The sequence below is a fragment of the Mus caroli genome, chromosome 17, assembly GCF_900094665.2.
Source record: "Mus caroli chromosome 17, CAROLI_EIJ_v1.1, whole genome shotgun sequence".
NCBI classification, from domain to species: domain Eukaryota; kingdom Metazoa; phylum Chordata; class Mammalia; order Rodentia; family Muridae; genus Mus; species Mus caroli.
The window spans coordinates 74065220-74084572 of NC_034586.1; the positions used below are offsets into that span (position 1 = coordinate 74065220).

Below are 19353 nucleotides of genomic sequence, written 5' to 3' on the forward strand. Positions count from 1 at the left end.
CACACACACACACACACACACACCAGCTGTTATAACATCCATTTCAGTCCAAACTTGCTAACATGCGAAGTTCCCAGCCCCCTTCCGTCTTACCCTTTCCTTTCTGCCTGTGATTCTTCCTCTTCCATGCTTTACTGAAATAGTTCCTTGTAGTCATGGAATGTAATACTTTCTTTTCCCTATTGCAGGAGTTCAGTATGTCTTGATCTGGACTGAAAATCTCCCATATCTTATCTTTTCCTATTAAAACCTTTTACAGAAAATAGTCCTAATAACCGTTTATACCTGTTTCTCTTGGACATTACACCTAGTTCCTTTTGATATCAGCCTGAGGAGCTGGTGCAGTGTGTAGAATAGAGAACACCCGCACTGACACAGAAAACTGAGCATTGCAGCGCATATCTGTGATCCCAGCACTGGAAGGCAAGGACAACAGGATTCTGGGTGGGGGCTTATGAGCAAGCCAGACTATCTGACCAGTAAAACCAACTGGTAAAGAGCAGTTTACTAAGACACCTGATGGTGACTTCTAGGCTCCAAAGTAAGATTCGCCAAGAATTTAAATGACCCTGATTCAGTCTCTCGATGACACGTTTGCAATAAAGGAGAGCACAATAGGAAACGTCTAAGAAAGTGCAATAACAAACTTAAAAGTAAACCCCATTAAGCTATAATGTTAGCGCTGCTGACACAAGCATTGATAATGTTAATTTTTAACCAGCTTATATTTAAGAAGATAAAGATACTTGAGTTTCACTGTAGAAGATCTGTATCCATTGATAGCATTGGTTGTTGGATGTCTTACTGTCCAAAGCTTTAAATCAAATGAGTTTGGTATATTAAAATGTCTTTAGATTTGGCATTTTATGCAGTTGGCTTAGGATTAAAATAAAAGCCTTAAAGAAACATGTCCTTCAGAGGCACGTGATAAGTGCCAGGCATGGTGGTCCTATTGAAATCAAACAATTTCAAATTATTGGTTTACCAATAATCAAGTGATTATTGGTAACCTGTTTCTTGGTTTTAACTGTCTTTGATTTTAGGAATTGATAGGAGTTTAATCTAGAAACGGATCCAGACATATAAACTTAATAGCAGCAAGGAAGAAGAAGCCAGTGTGTGCATCGTGAAATATGTATCAGAATCCCGCATCTCAGGAGGGGTTCAACAGCTAGGAAGCAGGCTCCCGTTTTTTAATTTCACCATTTGCATGTCTGCATTTCTTCATTCAGTAGTTTCAGAAACTCTGTGACCATTCCTAATTGATAACAGATTGATCGAAATCCACAAGTTTGAAGTATTGCAGGTTTGGGTGACACATCCACATTGGGTTTGCGAACATGGAGCTGCTTTGTGCTCACTGACAGTAAAGTGTGGAGGACGCTGCTCACTGCTGGATATCTCTTTTCAAAAGTAAAGAGAGTTTCCTGTGTACTAACCATTGACTTGCCACAATGTAGAGTCCCTGTGCTTTGCCAATCTTTACCACTCCCTTTTTGATTGGTAATTGCTCCCATCCATTAGAAGGCTTTTTAGATCACAAAAGACTCACAATGTTTAAAAAATATATTATCATCATAAGGCCACCTGTCTTCCATAATTAACACAAGACAAAGGCTAAAACTTTGTAAACAGACTTACAAGCCCCACCTCCTAATGTGTCTATTCGGTGTGATGATGACGTTTCATCTAAGGACAATCTGCCATTGATTGACAAGCATGTATCTAGGACTACCATCCAGTCTTCCATGTTGTCCATTTCAGAACCACAACATGGTTTCTTGAGACTTTTAACAGGCAACAGTGTTTTGAAAACTATTCAGTATCCTCAAAGTAAGCTTGATCAAGCTGCCATTCCTTTGCCAGTACAGCAGGCCTGGTGAGAGTGGAGAAGCAAGAACACCAGTGGATGCATTCATTCAGCAGATAACGATCGCCCCACATCGATAAATGCAATTGGCCCTGGACTGTGGGCATAAAGGAGAAACTGCCCTGGAACTCTTTTCTTTTGTGGTGGAGGAGAATTAAGCTAGTCTAGACTACAGGCTGCAAATGAACAGATGCAAGGCAACGTGGAATTACTAGTCTCCTTTCACATGAATGTCCTGAGTCTTTGTTGAACACAGAGGCCTTATTTGGGATCCTTTTCTATTTCTGGGACAACATGGGTTGACATGGTAGTCACCTTCCCCTGGCTGTGACAAAATGCCTAAAAGATTTGACTTATGTAGAAGTGTTTATTTAGCTCATGGAGTCAGAGGCAGCCTTCGGTCTATTGATGATTGGCCTTATTCTTTGGGCTAGTGACCAGTCGTGTCCATCATGATATGGGGAGCCAACCTCATAGTAACCAGCAAGTTAGAGGGGAAATTGGGAAGGAACAAATCCACTATTAGAGCATTTCTCTAGTGCGCTAACCCCTATCCTCTAGGTCTCACATCTGAAAGGTTCCACCACCAAAGAGTGGCACAACAAACCTACCTCTAAATTTGGGACATGGGGGCCTTTGGGGTATCTTTCAAGCCATAGCACAGAGATAAGTTAAAGACAATAAACTTGACTCTTCCATAGCTGTTGAGGGTATGGACAGCATTCTAGGTCAAGGGCTATGCAAGGGTTCCTTATACAGATTAGAAACATACAAACAAGTGTGCTTGCCTGCTAAAGCATTGAGGAAATTACTCTCCAAGAAGGCTGATTCTGGCAAGCTCTGAGGGCGCTTCTCATCTGTCTGTTCCCTGACATAATCCACTGGATACCTTGACTTTAGAACTGTTACACTAGGAAAGGTGGATCATCTTAGATCTCTGTTTTGGGGGGGAAAAAATCTGAGAACCTTTTCCCACCATCCGTATCCTAAGGGGAGATGAAAAGTAATTCCCCACCATAATTCATAATTATGAATTTTAAATGAGCCACTTACACTCTCTCTCTAAGGATGCAGATTAGCATTCGGTGGTCTCATGGTGTGATAGAGACACATGGGGTTACATTAAATATGTGAAATGAAAAGTTTCAGATAGCACAGTAGAAAATTTTACCAAAGATGATCACACCCAGATTTGTGTGTGTGTGTGTGTGTGTGTGTGTGTGTGTGTGTGTGTATCAGCAAATAAAATATGGAAAGAATGCTAAAGCTCACAAAAGATTCTACCATAGAAGTGTCTATGTAATACATGAACGCATTTCACCTATCAGTTAGAGTTCATGTTTAATTTTAGGCTGTAAGACTTGTCTGTGAAACAGGACAAATGAGTTGTGGCTTCCCTAGCGACTGGCGCATTAGTGTGGTATTTATATGTCAGGGATACCCCCAATAAAATAACAGTTCATTAGGCAACCTCATAACACTAGTTGATCCATCCCTTACCGTAATTCTACAGAACGTTGTTCAAGGGTCGCCATTCTCACCGTGGCAGCTTCCTTTCTCAGGGTTCTTGCCTCTCTCTCTCAAACCCTGCATTTCATTTGGACCAGCCTCAAATTGCTCTTCTGTCCTAAGGCTTGTTTGCCTGACCTTGCCATCGCTACTCTCTCTGGTTTTCTCTTCAACTGCATCACATTCTCAAATTGCTGTCTTCGGTTGTTTCTTTTGACAACATTGCTTCTGCCTGTTCGTTTTAACTTCTAAAAGAATGCAATAACTGACTAGCAGAAGACAAATGCCACTCCAGATTCTGCTAAAGAGGTTTGTCTTAAATATTTCAAACCGTCATTAGTAACATTAATATGAATATTCCCTCTCATACATACATTTTTGTCAGCTGAGTGCATTTAAACACATGGATATTTTGTCAGTCCAGTAGGGCAAACATAGCTAAATACAACCCCGATGTTTTGCTTTTTGTCACGTAGCAGACAGGCTTTTGTCAAGGAAAGTAAGAAGTCCCAAATGCTACACACAGCATTCAGTGTTCTGTGATGCCACCTGCTCCCCTGCTAACAGCAAGTATACTGTGAGCATTCACACAGATGTCTTAGCTCTCATGGCACACAGTAAATGTCTGAGACAAATCTGGACTGCAAACGACTGATTGCCATAGGTTAGCATAAATCATCACCATCAGTTTAAGGTGACTTAATTATGCCAAAGCATGTAAACTGCACCTAGTCATTGCTTATCAATGGTGGCCAGCCTACTCCCTGTCCCAGGCCTAGCAGATTCAATTAGGCCGCAGAATTCCATTTCGGAGTTGGACTCTGTTTCACGTACCACCACCAGAACTTGGAGCCATGTTGTGAGAACTGTGAAATAGCACCATCCAGACCTGTTAACTGTGGCTGATGCTGTGGTAGAACTGAAGTTTAACTCTGTTTAAAATGGGAGGATTCAGGGCAGGCATTGAGGCCGTGATGGGATCTGGTCTGTTGCCTTGGAAAGAAACAACGTCTGTGTGTCTCCACAGGGGAGGAACTCTGCTTAGGCCTCAAAAGGGCCTGCACCCTGGACTGCCCCTTTGGCTTCCTCACCGATGTGCACAACTGTGAACTCTGTCAGTGCCGCCCACGGCCCAAGAAGTGCAGACCAACAATGTGCGACAAGTTTTGTCCGCTTGGATTCCTGTACGTATTTGTCAATATTTTTTTTTAATTCAGAAATTAAGTGTAACTTGCTAAAGTGGTCATGTCTGTGGTGGGAGCTGTTTTGTATGTGTTTGAACGAGACAGTGGTAGTATGATTTGAGGAGAGCCATACTGTCTTTGTTAGGGAATTCAGAAAAAAAAAAAAAAAAGCAAAAAAGCTTTGTCTCCAAATGCAGACTTTCTGTATGAAGATGTTAAAGGTGCACTGGGGTAGCAGTCAGCACTCAGAAGTCGGAGTCTACGTCTTTAGTCCAGAGCCAGCTTGGATTGCATGAGACCCTGTCTCAGAAGAAAAAATTCCTAGCATTAGTCATCACTATTCTTAATTGTAAGACATGGGTGTGATACCAATAAAGATATAATTATTAAGGCTGGAAACAAGGCTCGATGGTTAAGAACACGTATGCTCGCCTGGTGAGCATGAATAGGGCCTGGCTTTCTGTAATTCCAGCTCCAGGGATCTGCCGCTCTTTGTGCCCTCTGGGGGAAATTGTACTCACATGGTAGACACACACACACACAAAGTAAAAAAAATAAAGTTAAAGATATAATCATTTTATAACTTAACTGCTGATACAAAATACAGTATCCTCCTGCCCTAATAATGCAATCAATTAATAATTAATAGCCTCCAGGACCAGGTTTATATTCATTCTCCGTATATACACATTTACTTACTTATTTATATGTGTGCATGGGTCTTGTGTACATGCTGTAATGTGCATTGTGTAAAACAGCCTACTTAGTTTCCTTCCTTCACCGCGTGGGATCTGGAAGTCAGACTCACCTCATCAGCCTCGATGGCTAGTACCTTTTTGTCCACTAGACAACCTTGCTGGCCTAAGGCTTTCATTAACATTTATGAAGACTTCCCAGGTCCCCGAGTCCTTACAGCCTCCTGTGTCTAATGTAGGTTTCAGTAGTTAAAGTTTTTTACTAGCATATGGAACTTCTCAAAGGATACAGCCATTTGAGAAAGCCCACAGCCCTAACAAAATTCCTCGAATGTTAATTTCCCAACATTGGCTAGTAATACATCTCACACTGTTCTGTTCCCTGGAGTTTCATGTTCGTCCTTTAGCTCTGGTACCATCTTTCCAATTAAACCCTCATCTGTGTCAGTGGGGATGGCCACATCCCAAAAGCATATAAATGCTTGGGCGGTTCTAAGCCTCGGTCGTGAGAGCTAATTATAGCTCACCTTGGAATCCGAAATGCAGATGTACCATCATTTCTGCTTAAGTGGTGATAGCATTGACCCGTGGTCTGAGTACCTGGGCATCGCTTGAAACTTTTGGATTTTCTGACCTCTGGCAAAAATTTAATTACCCAGGAAGAATAAGCATGGCTGTGACATCTGTCGGTGTAAGAAATGTCCAGAGCTGCCATGCAGCAAGATCTGCCCCTTGGGCTTCCAGCAGGACAGTCATGGCTGTCTTATCTGCAAGTGCCAAGGTAAGTGTGAGCCCTTCCTCCTCACAGCGTGGTAACCAAGGACAGAAAGGTGTCTGGTGAATGGACTGGTTTAAGTGATTGCTGTCTGTTCTGAAACAAATGTCACTCACTGTGGGACCCTCCCACAGGACACCCTTTTGCCTTCATAGAATTAAAAGGGCTTGGAACAGGATTTAAAGCACAATGACCAAGTTAACCACCTCTTCCAACTTCGCTTTTGCTTGTCTCAGAAACATTAGCCTAAAGCTAGAGTGTGTCCCAGCCCCCTTACTGAGGAGACCACTCTCTTCAGAAGTGGGATTGGTACAGGAAAGAACTTCATTTTGGCATCCTCAGGAGTGAGTTTATCTAAACTCCTGCTCACTTAGGTATCCCCTAGCAACAGGGTTTTCATGAGAATTCAGACTTGCTTTGAGAAGCACACAGCAGGCCAGAGCTATAAATAGGCAAAAATCCCCTGTGACCCCAAAACCAGAGTCTTCCTCCAGTGACATTCCTGAAGCCATCGAATGCGCACCCAGTGTGTCTTCAACCTTTATCTCAACCCCAGCCCTGCTCCCAAACCCTCCACCCCATTGTGGTTTGTTATAATTGTCAGATGATGTACAAGCTAACATTAAAAGATTCCTGTAGCATGCTTTTTTTCAAAGTTGAACAGTTACTTTTATGGTATTTTGATTTTGATTTTTATGGTATTTTATAAACAAAAATATAAGCAATCATTTCAGTCATCTTATGAATCAAATATTTAGTAGTTGCAAAGGGTCCCAAATCCTCCCATTGAATGAAACTTCTGTGATTAGTCTTCCATATATAAAAAGTTAATGACGCCTATTTCAAAAGTTGTACTTGTTTATTACATAAAATAATTGAAAGGCTGAACACCCAGCAACACCCCACAGTAGGAACCATATTTGGAGACTCCTTATCTCTCTCTTGTTTTTTAAAATTGGGGACCTGATGATTTAAATTCTCCGCCCCCCCCCCCCAGCCTTTCCTGTACCACTGACTGTCCTCCCTGAGTGTCATTTTTGGTGACTGGGCACAACAAACTGTTTCTCCTGTGCCAAAACTGCTTCTTTACCAGGCTGCCTTCTGTCTGTCCAGAGGTCCCTCCTTCAGCCGGGCCACCTGTCCTGTCAGGCACATGCCTGTCCATGGATGGCCATCATCATAAGAACGAGGAGAGCTGGCATGATGGTTGCCGGGAATGCTACTGTCACAACGGAAAGGAAATGTGCGCCCTCATCACCTGCCCCGTGCCTGCCTGCGGCAACCCCACCATTCGTCCCGGACAGTGCTGCCCGTCCTGCACAGGTAAAAGTGGGCTGCCCTGTTACTGTGCAGCCACCTCCATCCTTGTGAGGCCTGGTACCTGCTTGTGACTCTGGGGGAAGTGTGGGGTCAGTCCTTAGGACACTTCTCAGCTGTCTGTGGCTTCTGTTATTAACCGCCACAGACTGAACAGGCTAAAGTGAATGATTAGCCAAAGACCAAGGGAAATTCTAAAGCTGTGGAAATGGTTCTCCATATTTTTGAATGGTTGACTTGATTATATTGATCTTTGGACCAGCTTTTTTTTTCCTAGAGGTTTGTGGACTTAGATATGTAAATCCAACCCTCCAGTTCACTGCTAGCATATTAGGGTTGAAGGCCTGAGTTAACTGAAGGGGGCTGGTGAGAGTTTTACTTCATACAAGCTTATAACTTACCAAGTAATACTGGAGGGGGTGATACAGCCAAGAATGACTGAACTCCGTGGCTGTTGCTCTTGTGTAAAATAATGGACGGGTGGCACTCTTGCCAAATGGAGACATTTGGAACAGTCACAAGTCCTAATAATAATAATCAAGATGAGTTATTAGAACAGAACGGGGATGGTAATGGACGCTGGCCAGGCTGCACCTGCCTTACCTCCAGTACATAAAAAGCTTCTCAGCTGTTAAGATTCCGTACGCCTCAGCAATGACCACACTGGCAGCTCCCATACCTTTGCACTTGGCACATAAATGCAGAGTAAACGTCTTGTTTTGTTTTCCCATAATGCAGTTAGATGTAGTCTCGATCAGCTGTCTCCTTCTTCACGTATTTTGCAAGTAAAATACGAGCAGCCACCATGTCCACCCGGTCAGAAGCAGTTTGACAAAGTAGAACTCTGTGCCTGTGCCAATTCTCTGAGGAAGAGAAAAATCATTTGTTCCCTCAAGACGTGCTTCACTGGAGGTGCATGTCGAACCTGCACCTGGCTCTCTGTCAGCCACTCCAGCGAAGACATCGGAGCAAGACAGGTGGAAATAAAAAGACAGATCAAAACAGAACCGCAGTCCGGGGAACCAGAAGTATCTTTCTCTAGTTCAGGGAAATTCTAAAACACACAGCTAATTGACGTACTGTTGGGGTTGGAAGATGGTAAAGGGCTTGCTGAGCAAGCAGGAGGGCCAGCTAATCAAACCAAGTGGGTGAGCTCGTGGTTCAGTGGAAAACCATTAAACACAAATAGATTAGATTAGATAGATAGATAGATAGATAGATAGATAGATAGATAGATAGATAGGTAGATAGACAATCAGACAGATAATGAGAAATGCTAGACATTGACCTCAGGCCTATGGCACACACACACGAATGGACACACTATGTGACTTTCTGAATATACATATACAAAACACACTCCTATTCCTGCATGCGTAGACTTACGGTTTTCCAGAATCTTTAGTGGTATGCTGTATGTGAGCTCTTCTGTCTAGACACCCCTAAAGACCTTCTCTACTCATGGACTCCTTCCTACCTTAAGAACAGTTTCTTATTCCTCCCGGGCTGGAGCAGTCAGTGTTTCCCTTGGTTTGTTTGATTAGCTGGCCTCTAAGTCTCAGGGATCCTTTAGTGCCTGCGTCCCCCTGTTGGAATTGCACTGTGAGCCACCATGCCTGGCTTTTTAAAAATGAGTGTGCCTAAGATCAAACGCAGGCCCTCCTGCTTGCTCAGCAAGCTCTTTACCAAAGGAACCATCGCCCCACCCCAAGAGTAGATCAATAGCACTGTCTCTTCCATTCTTCCCACGCCCCATCTCAGTCTTAACCTTTTCCTCACCATCTCTCCAGCCTTTGTGTTTTGCAAGCATACATAGGAGGTAAACTCCTGCAGACCCCTGCTGCCCGTCTACCGGAAGCCCTCTTTAAATGTTATCAGAGGATCTTTTCCAATATTAGTTTTTCAATGAGATTTTTCTTCTCCCTCTATAAGCCACAGAAAATACACCTGAGCATCTTGTCCACTGAGACCGATTTTCCTTACTTCCTTCTTTCCTGCCCATACACTGGGAATTTAGTTCAGCTGACTATTTTCTGGAGTGTGTCTGCTTAGTCTGCATCCCCGTCTTCCCTTCCCTTTCCTTGAGATAAACCTGTCCTAAAACCTGAACGTCACCCCACAGCCCACACTGTATCCCATCAGTATTATTGACCCACTACACACAGCCCTGATGCACTCAGCACATCTACACAGACAGGGTCGTTCCCAATCCTCAGCATCCGCTGAGCTCTTGGCCTGAGCCAGCAGTGGTGTCTCTAGAACCTTTCTCAGCAGGATGCACCGCTGTCAACACCTCCTTGAAGCGCTTGTTGTACTTGGACTCTGGGAATACAGTTAATGCCTTCTCACTTCCCACCACATCAGGGCAGCTCCCCCCACACCTCTGTAGACATTTCAACATGCATGTCTCTAAAGCCACCTCACCGCTGGGGAAAGAAATCACCCACCTCAGCCTCCGGGTATGCCTCTGGTTGATGATGGTGCTGTCCACCAAATGTTTAGTCTCAGGTGAGAGGTTTCAGACTGTTGAATCTGTAGGTACATTCCCGTCCTGCTCGGGGTACTGGCAGTTGGCTGAGGTGAGGTGTGGCTTCCTGACCGTGGGCCATATTTCCAGGAATAAAAGTGCTCAGAATCCCAAGATAATAAAGTAGACAGGACATCCATCATTTGGAAGTTTTGTTTAATCTAGAGGCATATCCATTATCCAAATAACCATTGACTTTGGTTCCAGCCCCTTGACCGTGCTTAATGCTCCTCTGAGCCAGTAGCTTTGGAAATAGGCGGAATGGAATACTAGTGCCTCCCTCACAAGGTCAATGGAAGGAAGAAACGAAACGAAATGAAATAAGTGAGAGGTGCCCAGCCTGGAAATAATTGGACCATAACAAGCATTCAGTAAATGAGCAGTCTTTATTCTAGACAACTCCTGCACACTCGCGGAGATGCTCCGGCGAGAGAATGCCTATGGAATTTAATTCTTATTGAATTCTCTCAGCACAATCGACAGACTCAGCCACTCGAACCTCGCTTCCTGAGATTAGCTCTTTGTCTCCTGTTCCTTGGCGTGGAAGTTGTTCTTTCCTTTTCTATTGGTGGGATAAGAATAGGGTGAGAGAAACTCCTCAGACACTTGGCTTTTTCTTGCTCCCTGAAAACAGACGCCGCCAGTTCCTTTGGTAGTTGAAGAAGCCGTGGGTGATTAATTCCTCGCGTTTTGATTCTGTGTCGTTCCTCAGATGACTTTGTGGTGCAGAAGCCGGAGCTCAGCACCCCTTCTATTTGCCACGCCCCTGGAGGAGAGTACTTTGTGGAAGGGGAAACTTGGAACATTGACTCCTGTACACAGTGCACCTGTCACAGTGGTCGCGTGCTGTGTGAGACAGAGGTGTGCCCGCCATTGCTCTGCCAGAACCCCTCCCGCACCCAGGACTCCTGCTGCCCACAGTGTACAGGTAACCAGAATGGTGGCACAGCGCACGTGTGGAGGGAAGGATGCAGCTTTGCCTGATGGTTCTGTAGACTTGCGTGTTAGGGTGACCTCTGTGTTCAACCCACGAACCTGGGCGGGAACGTCTGGCTGCCCACTTCCCCAGTCCATTCCCTGTGATCACCCACATAATACAGTCGACGAGCGTGGCACCTGGGGTGACTTTGAAAGAGAAGGACTGGCTTTTTACCCTTACAGCTCAGACTAAGGTTGTTCACAGGGTACAGGAAGTCCCTCTATACCAGGTTATCCCCAGTGACTTTGCTATGTAAAATGTCGTCTCACCAGCGACAGTATGTCTCTTAACAAATGTAAAAACTAGTTATATTGGAAAATAATACAAACGAAACTTCCTGGAGCTATGCAGGTTGTAGAAATACTGTGAAAGCATTCACAGGCCCTCCCCGTCCTGTAACTAACACGTTAAGACCAAGAATGCCGAGTGGCTATGGTCTGCTACTGCGTTCTTCCTGGGATTTCTCAGATCATAGCAGATGAATTTAGTCATGAAAGAAATGTGTTACAGTGTAAAAAAAACTTGCCTAGGTATTAGATGTGAGCTACACTACTGGTTTTATAACTAAAATAGTAATTCTATTAACTCCAGAATAGATGACTTTTCTAAAAAAGACTCATTTTGATTCAATACATAAAGTCACAAAAGCAGCTGGCCTTATTTGGTGTTTGTTCATTTTCTCAGTTTTTTTTTTTTCTTAACTAAAACTGTAACCACTTCCCTTCCAAGCATACACTCGATGCACGTTTGCGCAGGAAAACATAAACCTTCATGTTTTATGACTTCCGTTGTTACCCTGATTGTTGGGTTACCTTCCAGGAGCTTGTTCTGTTTCTGTTTCTCTGTCTGTCACACTCAGTAACTAAATTTGAGCCACGGTATCATCTTGGGATAGATTTGTGTGTGTAAACACTAGTCATACTATTCTTGCAGATCTAACTAGTGTAAAAATCTTGTCTGGTATTAGATGCCCATACGTGTTACATCTTTAGGATGTGTGTGACTTGTTCCCACCGTGTTGTTGTCACTGCTTTATATGGAAGTCCTGCTGCTGTTTATAAAGGAAGATGTCTGAACCCCCACATCCTCCTGACAGGAAGTCGTCAGTGACAGTGAGCTCATACCCACTTACTTACTTGGTTTGTAGACATTTCTGGAATGCCTGGATTCAACCATGGGAATCCTCACACACTTGCACACACACACACACACACACACACACACACACACACACATCCTGTGGAGCAATAGTCGAAAAGAGAGAGAGAGAAATAGCCCCCCCTCCTGGTGTGATGTGGTTGTTCCACATTAAAAAAAATAATAATGGTTCACGAAACAGCGGGGGCGGAGGGGGGTGCTCAAGTGCAGGTGGCTCAGGAGATGCTAAGGGAGAAAAAGTGCTCAGTGTCCCTGGGCTAGGGACTCAGTAACTGGGGGACAGGCTGTGTGGAAGACACTTCTCTGGGACAGCAAGCCCAAATTCCTTGGTGGGACACCTGACTGCACTCAGAGATTTCATGCAGTAAGAGGACATAGAGAAGTCCCAGGCCAGGGCTGGGCCCCCTGCTTCAAAATAAGAGTCTGCATTACAGGCTGAGTGATAATCCCAGCACTCAGGGGGGCAGGGGCAGAGGTAAGCAGATCTCTGAGAGTTTTAGGCCAGCCTGGTCTACGAAGAGAAGTCCTGGATAGCCCAGGCTACACACAGAAACCCTATCTCGGAAAAACAAAACAAAACAAAAAACCACATCGCAGAGGCCCCTGGGGTTCCTGTCGAGTTAGCTGTGGCTTTCTGCTTTTCTCTGTGTATTATACCTGATTTGTTCTCATTTATAAATTAGACCAGGGTGACTAGTATTATTCCTTTCCATATAGAGATAGGATCACTCAGTCTTAACCTTTGAAGTTTTCTTTTATAGGTATAAAAGTACTCCAAAGGTTACTTTTGCATGTGTGAATGAGGGCCTACCCAGGCCAAGCTGCATTTAAAGGAGCTACTAACTCCTCAGTGGATCTTTTGGGGCTTTCTATTAATATCTAGACTGCTGCAATAAAAACATGTTTTTAGCCATTCTGCTTCAGCTTCTCACGTGCTGAAATTATAAGTGCAAGCCACCATGTTTGCCTCTCTCCCAGTTTCCTGAACTTAAACTTGAGAGGTCGGTGGTTTTTACATCACAATAAACTTGGAGAACAGCATCCTCAAGTGCTGTATGACACATCCAGAAAAAGACCAGCCTTAGGCTACCACATTCTAAATGGCCTCAAAAGGGTACGTAGACCTGTGTCTACAAGACCTGTGTCTGTGTGGTGATTGCTTCTCTGGGATCCCTTCCCATTCTGCCTTACCTGTGGTCTGCCTTAGAGCATGGCCCTCCACAGAAGTAGATCCTGAAGAGGGAGGAGGGTACCAGTATGATATTTGCCCAAAATCCAAACAGGAGAGAGACAGCCATGATGGTGCACACCTGTGGCCCCAGCACAATTTCCCCAGTTGGACATTGCTTGCAAGAACTAGGCTAATACATCCTGCAGGGTCCTTGGGACTTCAGGGCATAGAGCTTAGTTCCAGACAAAACCAAAGGTTAGCAGTCGCCTCTCTCTTAAAGAAGTTCTCTCTAGCCGTCGATGACCTCAGAAAGGGCTCTGGGAGCCGAATCCCATCCTTCCTTCTGTGTTTTACAGAATCTGGACGGGCTGTGAGGAGCGACCCATGAGAAGGGCTCCCTGTAGTGAGTGAGGCCAGTGGGAACCAACGAGGATCAGATGTGCTCACTAGAGGGTATAGTGTGTTCATGAAGCAGGCAAAAGAAAGATGCTACGTTATCACAGCTTCTGCAGTCTGTGATAACGTCATGTCTGCCTCATCCTTCTGTCTCGTGGCTGAGAATAGCACGGTTCTTCATATTGATTCAGAGGCACACACACGATAAACTCCCCACTGTGTGTCCATTGAGGAAAGGTGGTTGGGGGAAGGTGTTGCTTGGCACACGGCCACTAGAGACTGTGACGTTCCTAAAGTTTGAACCTCGCTTAGTTACATGTCCCTTTGACAAAGCTCGGGTTTCTTCTTGGGCTTAATTTTCATTAATTTCTGGAAAGCCAAGAGAAGCTTGGGTTTTCTGGTGACCCTCTGTTCCATTTCAGTCTGTCATGTGATGTGGAGACCTCCCATAGCACCACCACACCGGGGCTAGCATATGGTTTTCCTGGGTGGCGCCCTTCTGTGTGACCTGGGTTGCTGGCCCCTCCTTCACTAACGGGAATGTCTCAACTTAGGAATGTCACAGATCCGGTGTATAGAGAAGTTTGCAGGGAAGACGTATTTGAGTATTGAATGGTTACGACTGGGCTGGCTGCAAGTAAGAGAATCTCGCTATGAATTTTAAACAAATCGTGGTTTATTTTTCATACTTTAGAATCAGCTGCTGGCAACTGTTGGAGCACTGTCGACTCTGTGGCCCAGTGGCTAAGACAAGTTTGACTCCAGAACTATCACCTTCAAGGCAGGCGGAATGTGGAAGGAGGGTGGTAGCAGTGTCTCCACCCTCAAGAGAAAGTGGAAGCACCCCTAGAAATCCCTTCATTAGCCCTGAGCTGAAGCTAGATCAGGTGCCCCACCCCCACCCCACCCCACCCCCAGTTGCAAGGGAGCCTGGGAAATCATGGACAGGATTTCCTGGTTGATCTATTGTGATCCAAGTCCCATGAGCCTCCAGAGAAAATCGCAGACTTTCCTTAAGGTAAGGAAGAAGGCTAGAGGAGACCCTGCACAGGCTCCAGACAGAAGCACAGAAGTGATTGTTCCTCTGTTTTAGAATACAAGACCTTCCTAGAAGCAGGCTTCCTGATCTTAGGACCGACTGTATTTTTTGTTGTTGTTGTTTTGTTTTGTTTTTTAATGAGGTACCCAGAGCCTTAGAGAGGAGAGCCTCTGTAAGCCGGCCTGACACTTAACTATGCTGTGTAGCTGTTAGCCCACAGCATTGTCTTTGCTGACACTGTGTGTTCGATTTTTCCAGATGACCCTCCTCAGCCTTCCACATCCCATAATGAGAGCGTGCCTAGCTACTGCAGGAATGATGAAGGGGATATCTTCCTGGCGGCTGAGTCCTGGAAGCCTGACGCCTGCACCAGCTGTGTGTGCGTGGAGAGCGCAATTAGCTGCTACTCTGAGTCTTGCCCTTCCGTGGCCTGTGAAAGACCTGTTTTAAGGAAGGGCCAGTGTTGCCCCTACTGCTTAGGTAAGATCAAGGGAAAAAAGGAAAACACCTCTCATCTCTCCCAGTGACCACTAAATTAACACGGGCAGCCAATTGCATAGACCAGTTCATTTTTTTTTTAAATTAGTTTTTCTGGTTGGTATGCCACACGGACCCAATGTGGGAACATCAATCAGGGGAGAGATGGGGAAAGCTGTGCCCCCAAGATGGATGCGTGAAGAATAAATAGATGCTGTCTTGGAACTTAATGACATTACAGCACCATTGTGTTCCAGTGGGACTCTCTTCGAGTTCTGGGTTTCTAATATCATAGTTCCCGCTCCCTAATTATTTCCAGTAGTCACCCTAGCACATCATTCCCATATTAGAGAATGTTTATTATATAAAACTTGCCTCGCCCTTGAGGCCAACTCAATATGAAGGATTCACTAAGTCTCCCATTTGTTTGTGTTCCCTATCTTACGGGGGCAATGAACCGATCCTGTTGAAGCTACATGGTTGTCCACGTTGATGGCCTAAGCACAGAGTGAGGCCCGATTACTAACAGAACCCTCTCCTCCTCATGGCCTGTGGTGCCTCATCTCTTAGCAGAGGACATATGAATATTACCCTCTAATGTCCGTACCGAACCAGTCCTATGGCCATGAGCCAGATGCTGCTCCGGGGACCAGAGGGAAGGCTGAGACAGCTGGCAGCTCTAATCAAGGACAGGCCTAGCTCCCAAGGCCCTCACTGTCTGTATTGCTTTTGCATCCTAAAGTCAAATGAGACACAAGACGCGTCTCAGTCCCACGGTGAGCCCATAATCAGAGTAGCAAATGAAGACACATGTCAGTTGTTATTAATTATAGGCATTGTGCACTTATTGCCAGTGGATTCTGCGTGCTTTCTAGACGCAAGTCATTGCATGTATTTGGAATACGAACCTGGGGAAGAAGAAAGGGGTTCGGGCCACAAAATGCTATTCACACACACACACACACACACACTCGTGCGCACAAAGAATATAAAACAGTATGTCCTAAAAGCTGAGTTCTCTCCTTTGAGGGACCATCTGTAAATGTATTATTTAAACTTGGATGCTCTTTGAATGAAGACTGGATCATTTTGGTGTAATAGCAACTCCAGATCAGGAGCATCTACAGAAACCAGGGCAGGTGATGATTTCCTAGTGGGAAAAGATACTCGTAAGCAGTGCTCATAAATGGAACAAAAAGTACGAGACACACTTCCAAATGAGCCACAGTTAGCTACTTACTTTTCATAGAGCTAACCAAAATGCGTACAAGAAAGGGCACTCACTGCCTTAGGTGGCAATCCAGAGCCAAGATGTAACTAGGATACTGCCCTGTCTTCGCAGAGCTTACAGACAGTAGCTCCTGTTTACACATCAGAACTCTAAGGATAAAAGGAAGAATTAGTGACCCTCCCAGGATTAAATGGCTAATCCTGGGGAAAGCGGAGCCCAGGAGGTCTGGGGGGGAAAAAATCTCATAACAAATTTCTCTTGTTTTGGAATTCTTGGATGGTTTTGTTCAACTGAAAGTTCCTCTTGTGCTTTGTTGCTTTGCCGGTAGAACAGTTACTTAAATTCTAAGTTAGCTTTCATATGATAATGGTAAATCCCTTCTCTTCCTCACAAGAACAATTCCCCCAAAATTGTAGAAAGAAACCTTCTGACCTTAATATTTTCAGTCCGTATTTTCTGTCTTCTGTTTTTCTTTTTTCCTTCATACTCCTAATTCCTGAGTCATTTAGACTGTATGTTCTTCTTTAATGTAGGCAGAAAAGACCTCTTTGGCCAAAATGTGTGACTCGGACTTTAAATTAGATTGCAAGCACTTTCATTAGATTATGGTTCAGATATGCACATAGCCTGTTCCAGCAGCCCTCCCCTCCTGCCCACCTCTGTGTGTACACTTGTACTCTATAAGCTTGGACTCATCTTAAGGGAACATGAGAGATCTTCCGTCTGAAAATCATAACTCATGCTATATTGATGAATGCATTGTTGCGTACCTGTGGTTGTGTACTCAAATTCCTAATTTAGCCTCCTTTGTCTGTGCCACGCTTGTTTTGAAATACTCTTGTGAAATTACTCCTGTTCTCATGCCACTCTGCTATTTGGGCGTTGAAAGTTGATTTCAGGACGTAATGGGGAGATTACCTCTCTGGCTTGCCTGTTTTATATTGGGGTATTTTGTCTTACCAACTGGTTTGTCCCAACTTCCCATCAGCCTGGCCCCTCTACAGACACACAAGGCCTGGGTAAAGCCAGCACTCCCAAAAGCACTTCAGAGTTGTGCCTGAGATGCAGACCCTTAGTCATCTAGCAGAAGTAAAGATGGCGGGACAGGCCATCGTTGGCATGTAGAAGGACACCTGATTGCTTTCCCAGAGAGCACTGAGGACCAGTGCTCCTGTGGGGTCCTGTTTGGGCCATTCTCAGTTTCACCCCAGATTGTCAGTTCTCAGAATCACATCATCTCACTGGGGACAGCACAGGTCCCATAGGGCACTGGCTTTGCTGTGTCCTCGGGTCTCCTAGGTAGCCGTTCCTCTAACAGCTGAACAGCTCCTGTGAAACTGGCTTCATCAAGTTTGCTTGCCTTTTCCTTTGGGTTTTTTTTTTTTCTATTTTATTCTCAGTGTAAGAGTAAGGAGAAGTGGTGATCCTCCTAAAAGTAGGCTTCTAATTACAAGTATTTGTGTTCCTTTCAGCTAAATTATCACCGCACTAATGTGTGGTGATAATGGTTCTCCTTTGATGTGTGAAGGCCTCTCCTATTACGTGTTCCAATTTAGTAGGATGTGTAATACAGACATAATTAATAGGATTGGTGATTAATTTTGAAAAGTGAGCAGCTTTGTCTAATTGCTTATAATACCCATCATTAGGGAATTCATCCTTCTACTTGAACGAAACTAAGTAGTAATTACCCAATCATTTTAATGGAGCATCTTAATTGATTTTTTTCTAATTTTTTTTTGTATTCTGCCTTCCTACACAAATACACACAAGCCTTAAGGTTTGATTTTCATAGGCTTCCTGACTATAAAAAAGATGGCTTTGAAAGCGGTTTGAGTATGAATCGGGTAGAGATCCGTGGTCTGGGAATTCTGCTGCGGGAGAGCAGGCATGACAGGTGGTTCCTTGGAACTGCCAGACCCCTCGTTATGACACACTTCCTCATAAGAGCCAGGCCACTGTAAAGCATCCTCACTCTGCTCCCAGCTGCGTGCTGCGTGCCCATCGCCTTCCTTTCCAGAGGAAAGAGCCTTCTTGGATCCATGACTCCCTAGGGGAAAGCAAATGAACAAAGCAGTGGCTGGCACCCCACCTACACCCACCATATCTGTGAGGATGTAGACCCTGCCGACAGCTTTGACACGGGGCACACGAGTATTCTCATGGACCCTTGCTATGCCAGCGATTCAGTTTTTTACAGATTGGCTATTCCATGGAAAGAGTGGTGATAAAGACTATTCTTAGTCTAACAGATGGGGTTAGTTCCCTGTCAGCTTTGTGAAGCAGGAGAGTCAGATGGGCTGCCACTAGGCTGGCCTAGGAGAACAGAACTAATGTGCTGGCTGAGTCAGAAGTGTTAATCAGAATATTACCTTGAAAATTATGGCTTGGTAAGGAAGGATGCGTTTATTTTTAGCTGCAGGTTACTTTACTTGATATTTTAAGTCACATACTGAGAATGCCAACTAGAAACCTATTTAAGACCTTCTTTTCTGCCTGGCATTAGTTATTTTTGGATCAGAGCTGTTTGTTTATTTGATACATCAAACATAAACACATGTGGGTTATAACTTGAATATAAACAATGCTCAGATATTCTGTTTATATGACTCTGAGTCATTTCAGAATGTCCTTACTGTGGATCTTTAAAGCTCTGTGAAGATGATGCATCTTTCAGCAGGTCTGTCTTTTCCTGAAGGGTGCCTCTGTCTGATTAGCCCATAGCCAGACTTTGTATTTGGCGTGTGTTAGTCTGTACTGATATTTGAAGTGGCACTAACGCAAGACGCCGAGCTGGCCTGGCCTGAGTCAGAGCTGTGGTTTCTGTCAGTGCACTGCAGTGCTAGAATTGCATGGTAATCTTCAATGAATGGGTAGAGAAACAGCCCCCTAATGATGGTGGGGGTTGTGTTCTTCTATACCACACTGTCTGCTGTGCGAGTCTTCTTGTGCTCTCCCTTCTCTGTGTTTCAGGCTGACTGATCAAAACGCTATCCATATATATATATATATATATATATATATA

At 44.5% G+C, this 19353-nt stretch overlaps 1 protein-coding gene across 2 annotated transcripts in view; it reads left to right on the forward strand.

Moving 5' to 3' along the window:
- The window catches only part of Crim1 (cysteine rich transmembrane BMP regulator 1), a 179786-nt gene that overhangs the window by 140313 nt on the left and 20120 nt on the right, over positions 1-19353 (forward strand). For both annotated transcript variants that reach the window (XM_021186083.2, XM_029471628.1), the window contains 5 exons: positions 4407-4563; positions 5918-6039; positions 7147-7356; positions 10590-10805; positions 14879-15100. In XM_021186083.2, coding sequence (XP_021041742.1) covers positions 4407-4563; positions 5918-6039; positions 7147-7356; positions 10590-10805; positions 14879-15100 — 927 coding nt within the window. The remainder of the gene's footprint in view (positions 1-4406; positions 4564-5917; positions 6040-7146; positions 7357-10589; positions 10806-14878; positions 15101-19353) is intronic.